Consider the following 23,581-nt stretch of genomic DNA (forward strand, 5'->3'; position numbering starts at 1 on the left):
ATATGTATGTACATGCATACCCGCACAAGCACTGACTGCAAATAACGAGAACAATTGTCTGTTGATTTAATAAATTAACGTTCATTTCTAATTGACAGCACTCACAGTTCGGTAAGCACACTAACTCGCATATAGACATACATATATCCAAACTTATGCACATACCGTTGTGCATATGTGAGTGTGTGTGCACTTTTGCCTGCCACATGCAGACGCACTTGGAGCCAAATTGATGTGACAATTTTAAAACGTGCTTTTAAGTGGCGTTTCTTCTGCTTTTGCTGCTCGCAATTTGCGATTTTTCCCAACTGTTCGTTAATATTTTTGTATTTTTTCGCTCATTKCTCTACGCTGTGTTTCGCAATTTTCCAATATTTTCAGCTTTTGTTTTTGCAATTTTTTGTTCGCTCCACGCTGCTTGTTGTTGTGCACATTTAATTAAACCGTCCAGCAGTTGTGACCGCTTTGCTCGAAAGTTTAATTTTGTGAAAGACAAAAATAGAATTACTTATTTACTTAAATTGGAGTAAGAGTAATTGAAAAGGAGGGCGCAATGCTGTAGCAAAAACAAGCAGCAAGTCGCTTGTGTCAATATAGTAGCACTAGTATCGGCTGTGCTCAGTGTATTGAGTGTGGTCAGACAGTCCGAAAAGCTGTTAAAAATAAATATTCGAATCAATGTTGAAGCGTCTAAGGAGGAAGCTCCCAGAGATGTAAGAGAACCTTACTGAAGTTATATGATTGCTGCTGTATGCAATGGACCAGCCATYTTTCGGAGTATATACTACATATTTTTTATGTAAAAATAATTAAATTGAGATCAGTGGCGYATTGATATAGGAAAACAAGAAAAAGCTGTAAAGTTGCGTTTTTATAGCAGAGAAAGGTTTAAAAAGTTCTTATATGTTACAGTTGATCGGTCAGTTTGTATGGCAGCTATGTATGTATATGCCATAGTGGTTCAATCTGCATAATTTCTTCAGAGATTTTACTACTTACGTAGATAATTATTCATTCTAAATTCAWTGAAGATATTTCGTAAACTACAAAAGTTTTCATATAAGAACWGAATTTTCTTTGATTGGTTTGTATGGTAGCTATATTATGCTATGGTAGTTCGATGTGTATACATTTTTCGAAGATTGTAACTATGCATAGGGTAATAGTCTGTTACAAATTTAGTGACGATGTCTTGTCAAATACAAAAGTTTTCCATACAAGTACTTGATTTGGTTAGATTGGTTTGTATGGCAGCTATATGCTCTAGTGGTCCGATAGCCGCGAAGCCGATTCATGAGCAATTTTTTTGCCATAAAAATATCTGTTAAAAATTTCAGAACGATATCTCAAAACCCGAGGAACTAGTGTATACTACAGACCTCGTTAAAATAATACCGTTTCTTTTGCCATACACCTCAAATTTCTAGAACTGCAGTTTAGCACGGTTATTGACTGTTTCTTAGGTAAGTTTAATAATAAAGCGAAGTGATAGGATCTCAGTGATACTTTCGTCTGTTAGTTCGTTTATGGTAGTTCTCTCCACTACTACCTCGAGTAGGAGAAAAGGCGGTCTTTTCGCAGAAAGAACATTGTGCTTCGACATCGTGGCAAAACCAACAAGTCAGGGCTACCCAAAAACCAACACCCTCAAAGAATTTGCGCGAAACCTTTGTGGAAGTAAGGGATTAACGAGCACTTGTTTAAAAGAGTTTCAGCTAGCAGTGTCAATTGGGCCGTAATATGCTTTAACAGATTTGTGGGGTAGCGCTGTTGGGTAAATAACCAGTAATTGAACTGGTATTTAACCGATTTCAAGTATTTCATAATATATCAAGCACAACTATTAATATAAACAAAATTTCATAGTGTATGAAAATATCTTATGAAAGAGTAAGMTGATATCCATCTGTTGATGGACACATCGGATAAATTTTTCACTTAGATCAATTTTACTTACTTCAATTTATATAAATTTATGTGTTTATATTTAAAACCTCTACACTAAAATGAGCCTGCAAGGCCATCAAGATAAAGCGACAGCTTCAAAGACTCCGTAATATTTTTTTTCTTAGAATAGTGGCGTAGCTTTGTTGGCTAATTAACTGGTTATTTAACTGGTGGTTTAACCGATTTCAAGTACCAAATATTATCTCACACAGAATCGTAAATAAAAGCAAAAATTTAGAGTTGATGAAATTATCTTATGAAAGAATAAGGTGCTATCCTTCTTTTGATGGMTACCGCGGACTTTATAGTATATATATGGCTTGCTATATCCGATAAATTGTTAACTTGAATCAATTTTTCGTATTTCAATTTATGAAAAAAGTCTCTACACTAAAAAGAGCCTGCAAAGCCGTCAAAATAAAGCGACAAGCTCAGAGGCTCCATATTATGACTTTTTTTTTGTTTTTGCATATTTTAAAGCTTTCGAGTACGTCATTTGAACCCAAAGCGTAAAAATATCTAGTGAAACCAACCACAACGCCAGTTATCTGACGCTTAGTCCACCAGATTGTCGCCAATATRCGCTAATTGTTTAATGAAAAGCAACTGGGGAGAGAATATAACCAACTACGCCATAAACAAGTGAACCAAGTACTACTTCTGTGCCACCGACTACACCCGCCCAGTGTCGCCATGTAGGCCAACTTTGCCGTCGCACTCRCTACAGCTGCGCCCCTCCACGGCACGCCAAAGGCCATTCAGCCAACTGTATATAGAAATATATTTATTTAATATATATACTACTATATGCAACAACAATTAGTATGCAACACATACACACACATATACTAGAATAATTGCAAATATGTCCGTACAATAAATTTATGCTGGCAAATACATGCAAGTGTGGGGAGCTTATCASCAGACGAATGGGTACTCATAGCCCAGTACGACAGACAGACAGCGTCAATCTGCGTTAAGGAAACACATACACACACAAATGCAAAATAAAAAATGTGGTGGGCCTGGCGGGTAGTTGGTGGTCACTTGAATGCGAAATATTGTTTAGTGTTCGTTGAAGCGAATGCTCCACATGGGGCTGCTGCTGATAGTGGCCGGCGCACATGGTATAGTTGTTTGAGATGAAATTAAAATAAATGAAGTGATAAAAAATATTCAAAATAAAGCATGGTGTGAAAAAAACGAACACAAACGAATGTGTGAACTATTTTATTTGATTACTGTCTGGAACTATATTGTAGCAGGCGTTTACATACGAAGGCACTGTATGGAGCGTAGCCACTGTATGCATGTGTTTCGCAAACGTGCTGCTGAAATGCTGCGGTTGCTTCACAATATTTAATCGCCAACTTTGTGATCACTCGCTGGCGCRTTCRCAATCGCCAGAGGGGAKGGCAGCGMGCTTAGCTTTTCTATATGGGCGGCCGGCCGGTCAGCGCTTTACAGCATACGGTGGCGTCAAGTGCGTGCGTTTCAGCACGCAGCATTAGAATGTATGTAAGTACATTGTATTATGTATATGAAGATAAAGTATGTATGTACATATATAGTATGTCTGTCTGTGCTTCGTGGGCCATATGCGAAATTCAAGGATGCATTTTCATGGATACGTCCCTACATTTGGCTGTATGTAGATTTAATTATCGCACTAAAACCGGCGATAATGGCGAAAGCTAACCAAGCAAGTGCAGGCAGACATAGCTGTAAGTATTGTTTGGCGGGCGGCTGTTTATGAAATATACAAATATTTATGTTTATACATATGTATGTACTTACATATATATATAAATTAGTAAATAATGAGCACATATCCACATTCCAAATGCGTTGATTAAAGATGTAGTGTTAATATTGCCATATTTGTATAGCTTACGGTAGTGCAAACATGCGTACTTGAAGGTCTTTGGCACAATTATAGCATCACTATTGTTGTTGTTTATGTAAATACCAAAGTAGTTGTTGTTTATATAAATAACGAAATACTTTTTTTTCTCTTCACAACACACATATTTATTTACTTATTTACTCTTTGTATTAATGTGAAAATAGTGTGCGTTGCAAGCGCGAAAGCCAATGAATTTGGGCCAACAGGAAAGCATTGCTTTTAATGTTGTAAAATAAAATTATGAAAGGCGATTTTCATACAAAGAAAAAAAATACGAAAATGTAATGCACAATAAAGTGCATTTTAATTACTACAAAACGGATATCCTTCAGCTTTCGTATTTTATTTACTTTTTTCGTCGCTTACAAAACTTTGCACAGCACCAATAAGTTATTTAAAGCCAAAGGAAGTTATGCTATAAAAAATTTTAAATAAAACGCCAAATATTTAATTATTCATCAATATTTATTTTGTTGTTTTCAAAGTAATCCACTACACTTATGACAACAATTTTTCCAGTCCTCGAAACATTTGCCATAAGCACTTTTTGGGATGGTCTACAGCTGCTTCAGCAAATATTGTTTTCTCTCATCGAATTCATCGAATGAATGAAAACGGGTTCCACGGAGCAGCAATTTTCAAAGTAATCCACTACACTTATGACAACAATTTTTCCAGTCCTCGAAACATTTTTCATAAGCACTTTTTGGGATGGTCTRCAGCTGCTTCAGCAAATATTGTTTTCTCTCATCGAATGAATGAAAACGGGTTCCACGGAGCAGCAATTTTAGTTTGGGGAACAAAACAAATCATATAGAAATAAATCTGATGAATGCAGTGGTTAATCGATGGTATTCATTGCGTTTTTGGTTTCAAATTTGCTTACAAAACGTGACTCGATGGGATGGTGTATTAACATTGTGTAAAGTCATTAAATGTTCTTCCACAATACCGACCGTTTTCGRCGCATATTCGCACGCAAACACCGCAATACGGTCAAATAGAACTTCTTATGGAACGTTTGTCCCTCTGGAACGAATTCGTGATGCACCAAATCACGAATATCAAAAAGAAAAAACAAAGAGCATCACCTTTTTTTTGAAGGGCCTTTTCATGATTTTTCTGGTTTCGGCTCGTTTTCTCCTCCATTGCGATGTTTATTGACCTTTTTGCCTCTCAAACTCTCAAACTCATAAAGCCATATCTCATCGGCAGTTGTAATGCTCTCCATGAATGTGCGGTTGTGATTCGCGCGATCAAGCATGTCCACGGAGACCTGTTTACTTTATTATTTTTGAAAAAATCAGCTTTCTCGCAACGAGTCGAGCAATAACGCGTTTCGTACCCAAAAAAAAAAAAAAAAAAAAACACCGAAATCATTTGAACGGAGTCGCAAGAGCTTTGCAGATCTTTTGCCACCTCTCCAACACTTGCCTGACTAATGTGAAACACCATATGTATCTCCCACTTTTTTAATATTTTTATCAGTTGAAGAGGTCGAAAGTGGTCCAGAATGAGTCTTCAGTGAATTCTAAACTGTCTTTGAAGGCTTTGAACCATTGGTAGGTTCGTGTTTTTCATAAAACTGAATCGCCGTAAGCCTTTTCCAACATTCGCAATGATACCGCACACGAAATAGTTGAATTAATAAAGAATAGCAGTCTAGTATGATAGGCTAATGAGACACGCATATACCAGTTTTGGTCTTTAGCGAGTCCCTGAGGAGGAGCCATCCCTAACAATGCCTCTTCTAGTGCCAATTCAGACCAAGTTTGCAAGAGAATATTCACTGTTTTCCTGACGCCCTGCTCTTGACATTTCATGCATACCTTTTGATCAGTCAAACTCATTTTTCTGGCTTTTGCCGCCACGGACCTCTGACAGGTCTATTAAGTGTCGACAAAGCCTAGATAATTTCTGGTCTGGCGTTTTTATACTCTCGCAACAAAGTTGCTAAAGAGAGTATTAYTAAACATGATTTTTCAGTTTTGGCATTCGTTAGTTTTGCATTGGTAGATCGTTCCATTGTATTGTAATCTTCCTTGCCTTGTTCAGTTCGTCCTATAAACAATGCATGGGTTTACCAATGTCGATCTCGGCTGACAAACGCATATCCCTCTTGGCAATCTCGTAACTTGTTATTATMTCATAATTCTCGATACCTTTGCAACTCGGCAACCAGCAGAAGTGTAGTCGCTTACTTTTGGTGACACTCTTTACTGTTGCCTTGCTTTCCAAGACACTTTTGGCCGTTATTTGTTGTGAAAGTTAGCTCTGACGTTTCCTAGCTAGCTCTGCGGCTATCCGAACGACAAAGACCTCTGCTTCAAATATACTGCAGTTCGGGTCCGGCATTTTAAAAAGCTGTCGTATGYCAAACTCTGAACATATCCGCATCAACTCTGTACTCCATTTTCGTCTCATCCATATAAATTCCAATAAATTCTTAATGTTTCTTGCAATGTTAGCTCTGAACCCTCCTTTTCAGTTGATGAAATAAAAACCTTTGAAATGCAAAATTTCTAGATTTCTAAGCCAAGTTCTAGATAATGCTAGACAGAAGAACAGTAGGTGTTCTAGCGTCTGTTTTATTTATACGACTTGTTTTTTTTGTTATTATATTTTATTGAGAAAAATGTAGAAAATAGTTAATTTGAAGAAATTTGTAAGGCTTTATCTAATTGTTCCACATCATCATTTGAAAAATTCTTCACAAATATTTTTTGTACAATAAATTTTCGAATATTTTTCTTAAAGAAGAATTCACTCGAGCTACATACATATGTATATGCCATATAAATATCACTTGCTATCTACATGTATGTATGTCGACATATCTAACCACAAATAAACGTAAAACAAATAAAAAACGAACAAAAATTAAAAAAGTTGGTAAAAAGTGCTTAACACACTTAAAAACAAGTTGCATAAATTTACAGCATTTGAGAAAGTATTGGAAAATCAATTGCACTCGATAACTCCACTCCTAGTCAACAGCTGTAGAGAATAATAAACTAACGCAAACATATTTACATATATACAGGATACCAGGTAAATACAGCGCGAGAGTTCCTTAAATGTATCCAGAAAATAACGCGCAAGCGCTAAGCACAGACACCGTTAGTTGTAAGGACACCGTCTGATAACAACTGTGGGAGAAAAACAGCTGACTGTGTTGCCGGAAAAATGTAGGAATATGTGTTGCTCTATACAGCTGTGTCGTCGTTGCAGCTGAGCTAAGCTAGGTGCCAAAAATAAATAGGCTCATACCCCTATATATTTAAATGTATATATAAATATTTACATACTGTACATATGCACTTGTGTGTAGAGCCTCTCGTTAAAAATAAACATATGCACTTATGCATTAATAAACGAACAATGAAAATGTGGATGATTTGAGGCCTTAGCAGGACATAAATATAATTGGAGAAAGTTAAGATAAGTGTATGTAAATGTGAGGTTTCGGGCGTTAATATGTAAATTATAGATATGTACATAAGCGCATTACTACACATTTACATACTTTTAAAGCTTGAACAGGGTATACTAAATTTTCCTCGATTTTTGTAATATCAGAAGGATATGACAGAGACTCTATAAATTATATATATACGCGACCAAATCCCTTCATATTTTGAGATATTGCTCTGAAGATATGCTCAGTCGCTATTCTTCTCAAGAAGGCACTCTCTTATCAAAACCGCCGATATCGGACTACTATAGCATATAGCTGCCATACAAACTGAACGTTCAAAATTAAGCTCTTGTATGGGAAACTTTTTCATTTGAGGAGATATCTACTTGAAATTTGGCATAACTTATGGCCCAAAGCAGCGGTGTAATCTCTGAAAATATTTTTCAAATCGGAATACTATAGTATGTATATAGCTATCGTACAAACTAACCGTTCAAAATATTTTTTTTTTCGTTGTTCAATACCTCTAAAGACTAGCAAAAAGCAGGAAGACTTTGGCAGTTTCATAGAATAAAGAAATACTATATGTATATACATGCATATTTATTTATTTAAATAATAAATTTATTAACATACATTTTCTTATGTTACATATTTCCATACTTATAAAAAACCCTGTGTATCAAAAATTAACCACAAAATAAAAATAATAACAAGTTTCTCAATAGAAACCCTCCACATCCGCTTTTGTTATAAAATCGGCGGCCAACTCCTCGTTGATCGCGTCCATAATGCGATGATCGTCAAGAAAATTGTGGCTCATATCACTCTCCAGCGATTTGTAGGAGTCAGCGTGTAGACGGCCCAACGCGCCCTGATACAAAACCTCCATTATGGCCTTATTGGCATAGAGCTGCTGATCGCGCTCCAAGCGATGATAGAGCGCTACCCAGCTAGCGCCTAAAGTCTGTGCTTCAATCGAAAGCCCTGCTGTCAGCGCTGGTGTATTGGAAACGCCAGCAGCGGTGCTCGTACTTTGCAGCGGCAAGACATTCAACTGCTGTGTGCTTGCAGTAGCGACGGTTTGCTGTTGCTGTTGTGTTTGTGTCGCTGTTGGCGACTTTGACGTTGTGGCTGCTAAAGACTTTTCGCTATCTTCATCGGTGCTCGAACTTTGCGTCGAATCTGGAGGCGCGCGCTTCTTCGTAAGCTTATTGCTTGAGTTCGGCTTACGACCGCGTCTTTCAATCTACAAAAGCAAAAACAAAAAAAACAATCAGTTGAAATAAAAGCGCTGGCAATCGGCAATCTCATTCACTTACTTTTCCTTCGCGCTCGTCGCGTTCTATATCAATGTCGAGCACGTCATCGAGAAAATTCATCTCTTTGAAGTAGAACAATGTTGGCCGGTACAAATTATCACCCTTCCGCTTGCTGTCCTGTATGCGTCGCAGTTCGCGTCTATAGCAGGACCTCAGCCCGTTTATGCGTCGCTTCACATAGTCGATTTGTACATTGGCATCGATTTCGCGCAGTTTGTCACGTAGTTTGGTGTAGGCTTCACGCTTGAGATATGGCTTTTTGTAAGCCATACTTCTGGGATCCCAAAGCGCTGGCGATTCCTCATAGATCTTGATAAAATCCTTCCAGAATTGCACACCGCCGCCAAGACACGATACGTTTTGTAGTTCGGACATCTTCCGTTTAATAAATATTAAAGATAATCTTTACACTTCGACCGTATAAGCTGTACTAAGTATTGTGATAAGACGTGCTACGAGTTGTCAGACACGTTTGAAGACAGGCCATGCGAACATCGCGCTTTGGCGTTGCCACATGTCGTCAATTTTATTGCAATATTAGCTGAGCTTAGCATAAAGCGGCATGTAAACTGTCCTTACACTGTTATCATGAGCATTAGCAGTGTTGTACAGGAGCAGATTAGCGCTCGCATTTATTATAGAACTTTAGATTTAATAAAAAAATATGAAAATATATGTAAATTTTGCACGAAATAGCTTTTTATGAACTCGATACCAAAGCGTTTCTTGCTTTCAAAAACCGAAAATTGTATTTATGTCGCATTTTCCTAGACAATCCCAATATTTTTATTTATTTATTTTATTTTAGTTTACTTTATTTTTTATTTTTATTTTTTCTTTTCATTTTAATCTTATTTTTAATTTTTTTATTTTTAGAAAATTAGTAATTTTTCCAAAAACACATTATTTTGCCTATGATTTGGCATTACAAAGGTGTGTATATTTATATGACCTTGAGAAAAAATATGTTGACAAAATAGCTTTGCAGTTATCATATCCCATATGGTCTAGTGGCTAGGATATCTGGCTTTCACCCAGAAGGCCCGGGTTCGATTCCCGGTATGGGAAATATTTTMCTTTTTTGTCATATTTCTTTTCTCTTCTAGTATACTAAATATTTTCATCAGGCTACATCGTATTGTGTGGGTTCCCATTTTTTGTCGCACATTCTACGAAATTAAGCCATCGAACGGGATTTGAATACCACACCTTATCAATTAGTATGATCTCTCTCAAACATGTTGTATGCCTTATTTTACCAAAGCCTTGAGTTTGACGATCGAACTATTAACTGATAACAGCCTTTTACTCGTTGTAGCGGCGGGCAAGGCAAGCCTATAGAATTCTCAAAAATGTTATCAGCGAAAAGATGCTGTGAAGAAAGTGCCATCATACAAACATACAATGCCTTTGTATATCAATATTCAGTATAGTATAAAAGGCTATGTGACTCTATGGTAAATAAGTGTTAAAAGGTCAGCGTGTACGATTACTTTAGTGATAAGGTTATCAGTTCGGCTTACGCGAGCGTCTAGCACAGTTATACTGTGTATTCCTAAATTCGTGTGTTCAGCGACAGTGCAAGGGTTAGTATTACTTGTTCCAAAAATGACAGCATGTCCCAGTAGAACTTTGCTTGGTTTGGGTATTACATTTTCAGAAATCTCAACGTAGTTTTGAATTTGGTAGACAGATCTCTCTCTTACTAACCGATATTCAATGGTTTTCTATCAAGTATTTTATCGCTAATCTCTAGTATCACCTTAATCAGTGAAGTGGTTTCAGATATTCAGAAATATAGAAGAAAATATTTGGTAACAATGGGATCGTCTGAGCTACAATCTCGTTAATGCAGTTATTACTAGGCTTACGAAAATTGTAAAATAAAATTATATTTTCGGAAATAGGGTTAGAAAATGATAGCTTTGGTATTACACCCGATTTGAATAAGAAGCTGACGAAGCTGAAAGAGAAGCTGTGTCTCATGTTGAATTTAGATCTTGAAAAATATAAAAGGTGAGCGAAATTCAAAAACCGTTTTCAAATATAAAATAACACAAATTAAAGGAAGTATGGTTTAAGAGCGTTCTGAAGTCGCATAGGGAAAAAGGAGGGCGACTTTGAATGTTGAAAGTTTAGAAACGGTTGACTTTCATCGGCCTTTTCAGGCAAGGAAATAGAAAAAGTCCGGAGGGCCACATTTGGGCTATAGGGCGGGCGGCTGCGGAAGCTTTGGGATAAATACTTTACAGCTATTATAGTGAAGAAGGTTTGAAATCAATGATTTGACCTACAATCTAAAAATAACAAATATAAATATATATTTGTCTCTTCTTATTATTATTATTATTATTATAATAAACTTTTAATTACTTATAATGTATATTAGACTTATCATGCCCCATCAATCGCCTTGTTTTCTCATCATTTAAACGAATACCTCGATGTTCTTGCATAAGTCAGCACACAGATGCGTTCTAAATCACCAGCTAATCATCTTTTGCCATAATTACTAATTATTTTTCGACGCAGTCATTTCAACATAACTCATTAGTTCATTAAGTCGCTTTTAATCACCAGCGTATTACATATGCTATATGTATGTAAGGTGCATGGTAGTCGACATGTGCTTAAGCATTCGTAAGCGACGCTGTTCATGAGAAATGCGACAATCAAATGGAAAGACAGCCGGCAGCTTAAGCGATTTCATTATGGCAAAGCATTTAATATTCTCTTAATGAATATGCTTCGCTTAATAAAGTGTATTAGACGCTCGCTTGGTGGCATATGCACATATGTACATATGTATATAATGCATGAGTGAATGTAGTATTCGAAGCGTCGCGKCAGTTTGACGGCGATTTTCAGAAGGCGACAGGATCAGCAGTGGCTAAGAACCACGTCAGCTGGTCAGCTACTTTTAACGAGGAGCTGCCGCAACTAATGCAGTTTGTGCTTTGAGTATATGTATGTATACGGTATATACATATGTATATAGGTATGAATATATTGCCTTCAAAAGTGAAGGCGGTTTTGGCCAAACGACGTCTCTAGGCTTCCGCTTTGTCCTCTAAGTCTGCCATTCTACGCGACAAATGCGTTTTTTTCCCATGAAACATTTCGGCTATCGACGACTTGCTTAATTTCAAAGGCGCGACCGCTAAACACCAACACAATAGCCATTCAATAGCGTTGACAATGCGCTTTATAGGCGTCAGCGCTTCCCCAGTCGATTATACCAATACCCCGATGCCACGAAAAGAGTCAACATAATTGACTTTGGGCATTTTGCGTAGATTTTAGTTGCACCAACAAAGCCGGCAATTGTTTACGCTTAATTGTTGCTTAATTACTTCGGCTGACAACAACAACTAGCACACTTYACATTCTCACTTTGGCTAGACGGCTGAGCAGGTCGGAATGCCAAATGTATATGGCAGCTAAAAGGCAGGCATTGGTTAGAAATTGACAGCAGTAGGCACTCTATGGTCAGGATATACACAAAATACACACGCACATACATACATATGTATGTACATACATATATCAATGCAATTTTTGTATAAATTTCAATATGCCTGCGTTGATGAGCGAACACCGCGACTTAGCTGCGTCTGCCTGGTATCAATCAGTGGTCCACAGGCAATGACATGCGGCAGAGGCATTGCTTAAAGCGAAGTAGCGGACGGTGTCTTCACAATRCGTACATACATACATACATACATATATCTGCATAAACATCTGTACYACAGACTGGTCAGCACAAGAGAACTTCCAAGCTAAGGTGGAAATTGCCGCAGTCTGCGATGGAAAACAGTTCGCTGACGGGATATATGTAAGCTCCCTTCAAACATACGCACATATGTATGTGTAAATATGTATGCAATACAGTGCATACAAGCTACGTGACATACGCTGAACATGTGTGCATACATATGAAAATATGTATGACAATGCATTCGCGCAGACCCATTGCACATCCATAAGTACGTGACCATTTTCTTGCTACGCCGCGTTAACTTTGCTACTGGAATTTTCGATCGCTTTCCCCGCAAAGAATTGGTACCCCGAGAGTGTACCGGTAATTTTAATCGGATTAGTGACGGCATTAAATTGTGAAGCATGAAATCCCACTTACCTACAAGCCGGCACAGGCATTCATATATACGTACGTACATATGTGCTTCTCAAGTGCGGATTTTTGTAAAAGCGGTATGTAGGGAAATTCTGACTTCGGCTGACAAATGACGGTCATTCACATATAGTACATCTGTGTTGTCTTTACATCTTTACTTATGTAAATAACCATGCGAAGTTCTTATGACGGTGGGTTGAGTGTCGACTACGCCCTATTTTGACAACAATCCCTGGTGTCAATATGCGGTTTCTTGAAGGAATTACATGGAAATATCTTGAATTTTCCTTTGGGAAACTTACWGAAAGTGTTCTGTGAAAAATTTTACACGCTATGAAGGTGACTTTTTGTTAAAAAAAAATCCAGTAAATTTGATATTCGCCGAGATCACGATCTTCAATTTCAGGCATCAAATAGTSAGATATCATGACGCGATAATGGTCGCCATTGACGATTACGTTCCCATCGGCTTCATTTTTGAATAATTATCGACCGATGATTCCGACGGCTTACAAACCACACCGAATCCTTGTTTTCTTCTGGATAAAATGACAGCTTTTGCATTTCTTGGTWTGCCACTTCATAACAGAATGAACTACTTTATAACAAAATTTGTAAATCGTTCAAATTCATCAAGAAAATAATGTTTCTGTTAGGGAGTGAGCACTATTACTGCTGTGAAACAGAGTATGGAAGAAGACCCAATTGACCCCAACCGCAATTTTTGCCCAGGAATGGTTAAATGGGTACGTACATTGAGAAACAAAACTAACGCATTTTTAGTATTGATAATCCACCAGGCATTGTTGGGACGCAGTAATATTCCCAAAAACTCACTCTTCGGTGTGATTTTACGGAAAGAATCGTTGGCACATACATATTTCAGTCAACAGTAACAGACCTCTTTATATATGTGAACATGGGAAGGATCAGAAGATTTTGAAAGATCATTAGACCCTATGAAAAGTAAAAGTAGGATTGGTTAAAAAATTTAAAAAATTTTTTTTAAAAAGCAGTGTCGGTTTACACACTTGAGTTAGCACCGTGTGACTTCTGACTATTCAGCAAATTGAAAGAACCTCTCTGGGGAATCAGTTTTGAGTCAATTGAAGACTTCAAACGTGAATCGCTAAGAGCATTGAAAGCTATTCCGTAACAACTGTTTCGAGGATTGGAAAAAGCGTTGACACAAGTGTTTTGGGGCAACAAAGAATTACTTTTGTGAGTGACGACATAGAGTTCGAAGACTAAATTAAGAAATACTAAAATGAAGAACAAAGTCTTACTATTTTTGCTCATAGGAGTACATATCGGCAATTAAAAAGCAAAACAACGTATCCTGAAAAAATCGAAAATGAATTTTTTATTGCTTACGATTCACTACATCATATTTTATATGTTTAGCATAAAATTGTCAGCTTCCTCTGTTAGATATAAGTTATTATATCATATAACCAATATATAACCAACATATAACCGACATATAACCGGCATATTACCAGTATATAACCAACATATAACCAACATTTAACCAATATATAACTGACATATAACCAATATATAGCAAAAACTCAATTTTTTTTTCAATATGTGTGGTTTCAATTTTATGATTTTACATGACGATATGTAGCTTCGTATAAAAACAAAAACTTTACTTTTATATTTTCCTTTGCACAATTCACATTTCGTCTGATTCATTCTGCCACGAATTTAAAACTTTTCATTGCATTTTCACAAGCGCCTGTAATTTAATTACCGTCAATTCAAATGCATTTCTCATTTTGATGAAATCAGCGAAAATTTGCGTCTTAAGTAAAGTTCTTTGTTAACAGTTACCATATACATATGTAGGTCATCCGATATCTTATCAATTGCATGATGGTATACTTCGTGCATCAGCAATAAAATATAGAGATATGTATGTGTACATACACATATGTATGTATTAATAATGTATGAAGATACGTGCGTATGTGAATAGGAACAGGTGTTCCTTCAATTTCACAATACAAGCCCAATATTAACACATTTAATAAAACCTCTACAAAAAAAAAAACACTACGGTTTAGTGAGCATTAACTAACAATTAGAGGATACCAGCGCTCAAATACTTACAATAATATGAGAACCGTCCTAATCACTTGCTTAAATTGTCATATGTAGATTCTTACCCAGCTATACATGCACATACATCCACGTATACTATACTATAAACACACATTATATTTGATCAGCTGCGTGCGTTGAGCAACGCATATTTCTATTTGTCCAGTCGCCGGAATATTTGCGAATTTCTTCATTTACATGTGCTAGTTAGTAAATATGTACAAGTGTATTTGTTTAATTGGTGTTCTAAGTTCGGAAAGGTTAATGAGTAAGTCAGCACCTTGAGCGATGAGTAAGCAGCAGCATTTGTGCGTRTATGTRTGTGTGTTGGTAGGAAACCTTGAAGTTTGCTGTTGTCTACTTCAGCGCAGAATCGCTAGCACATGTGACTAATAGCGGCGCATACGATTGCTGCAAATGGAAGCAGCAAAACGCAACACGTGTGCCAACCCATGCTAAACAAGTCATACAAAAGCGCACATATGTAGAAGACCATACATATACATACATACATATACATTTAGGAGAGTATACTTATATGAAAGCATGAGCTTCTGAGGAGCATTGACTCGGCAACAGCGAATCTCCGGCGGCATGACAAATCGCACGGAGATTGCTCGATTARTGGTGAAATTTTTGCGGTTAGAAAAAGTCGTGCTGCGCCTCAATAACGCTCCCTTCAGTGGTGATCTTGTTGTGCAGTATTTCTTGCAATTGCGAAATCGTCTCGCGACAGAGCTGCGGTGCTTGTGACATATRCAAGAAGTTTCTACAACTTTGATGTTCTGCACTTTCATGATTGGAAAAATTTAATAGAATATGGTGTTCCCGAGGACGCCAACRGTATCTACRGCGGCKAGTAAACGCTTCATTTGAYCCYAAATATGTTACACGGACGGTAAAACATGGAGGTGCSAAAATCAATGTATGGGTGTGTTTGTCTCACTATGGAACAGKTGCGTTATTTTGKATTAAAGAAAACATGKATGCCAAATTGTATGTTGAAATAATGGAGTYGTCTATGCTACCACATGCTGAATRGAAAATGCCGTTGTAATGGGTCTTTCAACAAGATAATGACYCCAAGMATAACAGAAAGCTGGCAAAAAATTGGTTKGCTTTAAATGTAGTAGAGGATATGCGTTGGCCGGCTTAGGCACCGGACCTTAGTCTAATTGAGTCTTTGGGCAGAGACCATAAAAACTGTGGGGAAAGATAATCCGTCAACTACGAAGCWATTATGGAGTGTTGTGAAGAAGGCGTGAAAGGCCATTCCTCTCGAGAAATGCAAGCATTGGTTGACTCCATGCCTAGAAGATGGGCAGGTGTATTATCCAACAACAGTCATTCGACAAAATACTAATTATTTATGCTTCATTTCGTATTATTATATTGAGTTAATTGATTTTTGATGTAAATACAATAACAAAAACCAATTACTATCTATCGCTTTTAAGTTAAGTCGATGTATGAAAAACTTGTTTAATTGACTAGATATCCTAACGACATTCTACATGTATTATTAGCCAATGCAGTGCTGGAATGTCCAAAGAAATTGTACAGATAGGTGATTAGTGAAAGTCAAGTTATAGTTTGGAAAACTGTTTATAGTTTTTGACAAAGAGTTAACGTGTTTCTGCTTTAAGTGGTTACATGGGTTTTCGGGTTTCAAAAATACTTAAAAAATTCTACAACACCTCTAGAGTATTGTCTTAAATTTTCAAGTTGATCCGCGTAATAGCTTTGGAGCTACGGCCTTGAGAACTTGCTTTGAAAAAAAAAAAAAAAGAATTTGCGAAATTTTAATTTTTTTGAAATGTTTGCTAAAAATTTAATTTTCAATGTTTTTTCCTTAGACCAATTTATTTCTTTGTTAAAAATGTGTAATGTTATGTTTAATTTTTTATGTGAGAAAAAAAACTTTTGCAAAAGGCTGATTTTTACGCGAGGAAACCCATGTACCCTTAAGAGATTACCTAATGATTTGAATACTCTTTAACTTTAATAGATTTCTAGAAGTGATGAAATCAAGCATATCAAAAACTTTGTAAGACTTATGAAAGAGCACATTGCAGAGAAGAGATTTACAATATCTGTTGCAATCGTTTACTATGGCACAATCTACATACTATATACATACATACATRTGTATATACATAATTTGTACATAGAAGCATAATTCCTGCTGCCCAAAGYTCTTTTTGCGAGAAAGCAAACTTTTTCTGGTTTTTGACAGTGAGCAAACCGCATTGAAATCGTCTATTGGTTGTGAGGCTAAAAGTASATTMTTTTGTAYATACATACATATGTACATATRTAGTCAATTATATATGTAAATCCAGTTAAAATGTTTCCAAAATCGTAGCTACGCAAAAAAGTGGAATTAATAATCAGATTGTATTTCATCAGCATATTAAATCTTCATGGGCTAAGAGAAGCCACCAACATGTACATACATACATACATATGTAGGTATATTWAATTATCATGTGTCATATGTACATACATATGACAATGTCCAACAAAAACTGCAGTAAAGAAGTAGAAAATTTTGTGTACAATAGRAAAAGAGCAGAAACTCACGCGATCGACAGCAACCAATATAAACACATACATATACTTAATGCAAGTCAGGCACAAGAGCGCATACACACAATTGCATTTCCAACTTCTACATATACACATATTAACATCCTTATATTTATGCACACACACACAAACTTAAGTATGCCTGCCTTTATGTACCAATTTGATGGACCTTTCGTTGTTAGGTTCCGTCKATCGATCGTATCTTGCGCTGCTTGCCTGAATCGATCCGACCCGGCAACAGCACTGCACTACAAAAGCAAACCCTGCCAATGCGGGTACCAAGCAGTCCATGTATTCTACATCCACTTATTTATATACATATGTACATATGTGTGTGTGTATACCCGGAGMTCTAGAACTTTCCTGGCAGATCATATGATGAAATCGTATAATTCGATAATCAAAATGCGAAATATCACGTCAGCCACTGACAGCAGCAACAACAAAGAGATTGATTTCGGCATTGTTAATGCTGCGATCAGCTGAGAAGACAGCAAAGGCAAAGCAGTACTATGTGGCAAGTGCAAAATTGAAACAATAAGAGCAAAAAAGCAAAAAGGGAAAAAGTAAAAATTCAATATAAACAAAAACCTGTGCCACAAAGCAGCAGTAAGACATGCAGAAACATGCAGCACTTCTTTGGTGAGCCTACAGCAGTTGATCRGTGCGGTTTGATGGTCGATTGTTGGTAATTTCATCATACAGCAAGTTGCAGAGAGAGCGAACGCACGGAGGAAACAACATTTGTATGCTACATTGTCATCCTGCTTAGCTCAGCTGGAACTGGTTCCATACACTTTGCCTCAAGTCTCATATACTTTATTATGGTTCTATATATATACAATACATATATGGTAAGTGTGTGTGTATGAACACAGCCAACGGCTGGAGGGAGTTAGAGACCAAGCAGCAGCGTTGAACAGCAGAAAAAGTCGTSAACAAATAAATATGAGCCACGGCATAAAAAACAATAAAACTAACAATAATATAAAAGTATAAAGCAATAACAACAATAAATGTATACCAGCGGCAGCGCTGCAGTGCAGGTAGAAGTTCTTAACATATTCGCATGTCATCGCTGCACACACACACACACACCCAAACACTTGGCTGCATACGTTTATGACAGAATGTATAAATATACATATGCACATATATATATGTATGTATGCATAAACAAGTGTGTATGTCATTGAAAGACGTATTACTGTGTGCATGTTAGCTGTGCATGCACCGACCCAAAGATACTCATATTCGCCACAAAGTCGTAAAAAACATATGGAAGTGTAGTATATCGTTATAAATGTATGCATATGTGTGTATAGCAGTGTATGTGTTTGTACACATTTGCTGGTCATACGAAAAACATATGATTACCACAAGCTGAGTTGTGTGCTCCGCCACGTACCTAGCGTCCCGTCCCGCTATCGTTAGAGTCAAATTACAGTATGCCAGCAAAAGAGCAAAGCGGAAAAACAATTATAAAAAAAAGCAAAGAAAAGATTTTTAAAACAACAATATTCAATGATAATAAAAAGTTGAAAAAGGAAACCAAGTTGAAGAGCAGACCGAGCGGTAGAGAGGAGGCCAAGCTGGCACAAGCCCTTCTTCCACTGTGGTGCAATTCTTTGGATATTTACAGATATTATGTACATATTTTCAGATAGTATATGGTACATAAGTATATTATATGTAAGTGTATATATCTATATATACATGTATATGTATATACAAGCGCAATGTTCAAGCAAAAAATAAAAATAAAAAACAAAAATAACAACAAAATTAAATTAAAAAAAAATTCAATAAAAAACAAAATTATTAGAAACAAAAAGTTACAATAATTAAGAGGCACGCCTCGCCTGTAGAAAGGCGCTTRAAACTCATTTAGCTTTGATTATTGATTTAAAGTCCTTTCTGGGTCAGAAAAGAGTTCGCTTCATACAAATTTGGAATCCCTACCACAAGCCCCCGAAACGAAATAATGCGCTCACCAAAAGTTTAGTGCAATAAATAATTTGCTTCGCCGGCTATATGGCCTGTAGCCGCCGGCTTGTTGGAACTGAAGGTAGTCAACATCACCCACTATTCTCCCTTTTAGCTATGAAATAGTCTTTAAAAATGACTATAGCGASTCGCCTGCTGAAAGTCTCGTGAAACTCATTTACTTAGCTGTGATTAAAAGTTGAAATTGTGCCTCCTTTGGTAAGAAAAGAGGTCGATTCGCTCAATTATGTAGCCCACATCGCAAGCCCCTGACCTTTTCCTTTGGAACCAAAGCTCGTCAACGTCAACATCAACACACTCCATTTCAGTTCAGAAAAATTCTTTAATCATGCCTCTTTCGCGTTCCCTGTTAACTAACATTTCGGCTAGCTTCACTTTTGAAAAAATATGAGCCAAAGTTGCTCTCTAACCACAGAGCACACTAAAGATTTACTTCTTGAGGATGTAACGGTGTTTCAACCATGAATTTTGGATTCTCATCACACCAAATAAATCAACTTTGTGCATTAACGTACCCTTTCAACCAAAAGTGAGTTTTAACGCTGTTTGCTGGAACTACGGATTATTCGGGGAGATTTTGTCGACCGTATATAGGTTATTGAGTATAAATCAAAAAACTCCGAAACTCATTGAAACCCACAAGTCTAAACACAAGCACCCGTTACATATAGAAATATTAAGGCGTAAGGAAGCACGACTGGTCTATATGGATCATGCTAATGGATCTATTACTTTTTTTTTTTTACTAATTTTTCTATAAAAAAAAATTCCGTAACGCCCTAAAGAAGGTCCACGGAAATTCATTCTATTAGTTATAGCGTCTACAAAATCTAATTTTCATATCAAAAATCCGCTAACGGCCTGAAGATAGTTCTCTGAAAACCGTTCATCTTTGAGCAAAAGCAGGAGCTTGATGCGTCTATGCCGGTCTGATTATAGATTACACTGCATCAGAACAGGCTGGATGAAACATATGCATGTATGTAGGTATGTATGTTGTTTGTATAACATATACCGTGCATACATACATAAAAAACATGCATAGTATTATAGCACGAAACCGCTTCTAAGCTGAGCCCTGAGCTAATGGATATAGAGTAATTAATATACATATATACATAACTTTATAGAAGCTTACATATCCAACCATGCATATGTTCACACAAGTTTTTCATAAATTTATAAKAGCCCTRGTACATATGTATGTACGTAAATACACATACATATACAGACATACGCAAACACAAGTAAGCGCTAAAAGAAATCCATCTATGCGGGAGACTTAAAATCTTAAAAACAGGATACAAAATATACTGCGGAAACTTGCAGAAACAAAGAAAACGTGGAAAAAATTGCTGTATATATGTATGCGTGTGTATGAGTGCAGCTACGTTCTTACACGTTCGGAAGGGTGTATGTTAAGCAAAACAGCTGAGCAAGTAAAAATACTGATCAATATGCTGGCAGAAACGCTGCTGCAATTGAGTATGAAATTYGGCAGATATCATTTGTGTGCAACAACAACAAAGCTAAAATTGGATTTGAGCCTTTTCTTTGCCACAAAGAGTGTGCATGCGCACTTTGAGTCGGAGTCTCCCTGTTTAAGAGAACTGTACTTTTTCATTAATTGCTTAGAAAATTCTCTTTCACATATAAGCAATACAAGTTTTGAGCTCTTGAGTGGCTGATTATAGTGTAAAACTGAGTGAGTTTTCGTTATATTGATTTGGCAGCGTTGCGAGCGGTTATGCGTGTGGCTGTTTGGTTAAAATTTCCATTGCCTTGCAGTGCTTGTGTGTGGTGTGTGGTAGGAAAAGTARGAAAGTAGCAAAGCCTGTTAGTTGGATTGAGATATACAATTCTTCGCTGTGTAACTGTGTCTGCAATGCTGACTTTGTGTAGGGCTTACTTTGGGAAACACTATTTTTGTGATATTTCTGGTGAAATTCAAAGTGTTGCAAGTGTACTTATATGAGCATATATTTTTGTTTTGAATTTAAACGGATTTTCTTTTTCATTTCTTTTTTTTGGATGGAAAAGAATTATATGCTGCAATTAACGCTAAAATAGCTTTAGAAACAAAAAAGTATGGATTGAGCATATTTGAACACTTTTTCTCTACAGAAAAATTATTTTAAAAAATCCATAAATTTTTTGGACCATATTCTTATAAAATATAGCAAAAATCTAAAATAAAAAAAAAAAATATCTGAATAGTTTAAAATTTTTTTTCAAAATTTTATAAAATTTATTTGCAAATAAAAAAAATATTTGAAGTTCAGAATGGTGTTTCCGTTTGGTAGGCTATTGTTTGTCTAAAAGAATTTTATCAAAAATTTCACTTTACGAAATACATGTTTTAAGCTTACAGAATATAGCTTCAGTATGTTTCGACATATTTTAAAGAAAAAAAGATATTTTTTTTTAAGAAAAAGTCTTTAAAATTTTTTTTGGGATCCACAGTTCTAYAAACTGTAGTAAGTTGCTCAGCATTTTTTCCCATAAACTTATACTAAATCACATGTATACACACATACACAATTGCAACCGGCTGTTTATGCGTGCATTTTATGCCAGCAGCTGATAGTTTGCTAGCTCTTGGTTAAAAGAAAAACTTCTGCTGCAAGAAGCCGGTTACGCTGCWATTGCACTAAAATATGGTATGTACTACATATATATGTTATGTACTTAGTATATTTATATACTCGTGTGTTGCTTAACCCATATACAAATATATATGTATATACATATGTATATATTTAAATCAACATCATATATCATTTTCTTGTGTGTTTGTACTTCGCTTCATAATGCSATTTGTTTGGTCGAAATCGCCGATAATAGCGAAATGAAGAACTTTTCACTAAACTAAATAAAAATAATAAAATTTCCAATGCATTTTTGTTGCTCTATTGCAAATATTAAATTGCATGTTGGTATGTATAAGCCTAGAGCCTGTATATATATGTATATAAGTATATAATATATACTTATGCTAGTCTTCATATATGTATTTATTTTTATGAGAAAAAAGATATGCATGTTTKTATATGTATACATGTTTATATATGTATCTACAAAGCTTCTAAACAGCACTTCACATTTGAACTCAATTCGTGCGGCTCTTTGTCTGCCTTTTATTGTTGCATATTTTGCTTGCCACACATTTGAAAGCTAATTTTTGCCTAAAACTTCACTCAATAGCCAAATCTTTGACACCGCACCGCAAAAATCGCTCCAATCAACACACAGTACTGGCTCCCTCAACGCTTACGCCATAAAAGTATAGTATATATGTCTGTATGTAGGCCAAGTTATGACCAAATGATATCAAAGTTTACCTTAATGCGCAGAAAATAGCTAACTACATATACATATGTATATGTACATATATACCTTTGTATRTACACACTAGATACATACATATCTTTATATGTATATGCATATGATGAATGTAGTTTTATTTGTGCTGACTCTAAAACTCCCTGATTGACTCCGGTTCCATCGCTTCAACCCTCTTGCATCCATCCCCCTGCTTGGCTTCTTGCTATTTCACATTTGTATGTTTGTTCGTGTGTGTGCTGCCGTTTWTTGCTTTATGGCAATGGAAAATTTTCAGAAAATTTCATTGCCTCTTTGCTTCAACYGTTTGCCGGTTCTACAGCACACATACATTGAAACGTATGTGTGCACAAATAAACACACACTTAGATTTTCTTGCTTACAAATGGTTAAATGAGTTTGTCTTCTCGGTCTCACCTAGCTATCTGGCAAAGACGGTGTCACTACATATTGCTGCTTCGTGTTGCACGGTGTTTGCTATGCATTGACTGCTACACAAACACACATAGTTAAATATATGCACTCTCGCATATATAAATATGTATGTACATATATGCATTAGCGGCAACAACGCTTRCAGTTAATAAAAATGCGAAGCTTCGAGAAAAATCTGCATCCGAATTGGATWTTCTATTACAATAATTTTAAATATAAATAAAAATACATTTCTTTTGTAATTTTTAGTTATTTGAAATTTTATTTATTTATTCTTCGTATACATACGTTTTTTAATACTAAATATTATTTTATGTTTGCATACTTAACGTAAGTGATTAAAATATGTACATATATACTTTTCCATTGTTATA

The 23,581-nt window shown here is 36.1% G+C and overlaps 1 protein-coding gene, 1 long non-coding RNA gene and 1 other non-coding gene across 3 annotated transcripts in view; 1 reads left to right on the forward strand and 2 right to left on the reverse strand.

The window, feature by feature from the left end:
- The window catches only part of LOC108968274, a 77,105-nt gene that overhangs the window by 8,969 nt on the left and 44,555 nt on the right, over positions 1 to 23,581 (reverse strand). The gene's annotated exons all lie outside the window — the stretch shown is intronic.
- LOC108968273 lies at positions 7,930 to 9,049 on the reverse strand. The gene is made up of 2 exons (XM_018932195.1): positions 8,594 to 9,049; positions 7,930 to 8,520 (listed from the first exon to the last, which is right to left on the reverse strand). The coding sequence occupies exons 1-2, from the start codon at positions 8,966 to 8,968 to the stop codon at positions 7,993 to 7,995; spliced, it is 903 nt and encodes a 300-aa protein (XP_018787740.1). The 5' UTR covers positions 8,969 to 9,049; the 3' UTR covers positions 7,930 to 7,992.
- On the forward strand, positions 9,590 to 9,661 carry Trnae-uuc. The gene has a single exon. It is a non-coding gene; the product is annotated as a tRNA-Glu (tRNA).

Source organism: Bactrocera latifrons, unplaced genomic scaffold, assembly GCF_001853355.1.
Source record: "Bactrocera latifrons isolate USDA-ARS-PBARC rearing strain unplaced genomic scaffold, ASM185335v1 scaffold_208, whole genome shotgun sequence".
Lineage (NCBI taxonomy): Eukaryota > Metazoa > Arthropoda > Insecta > Diptera > Tephritidae > Bactrocera > Bactrocera latifrons.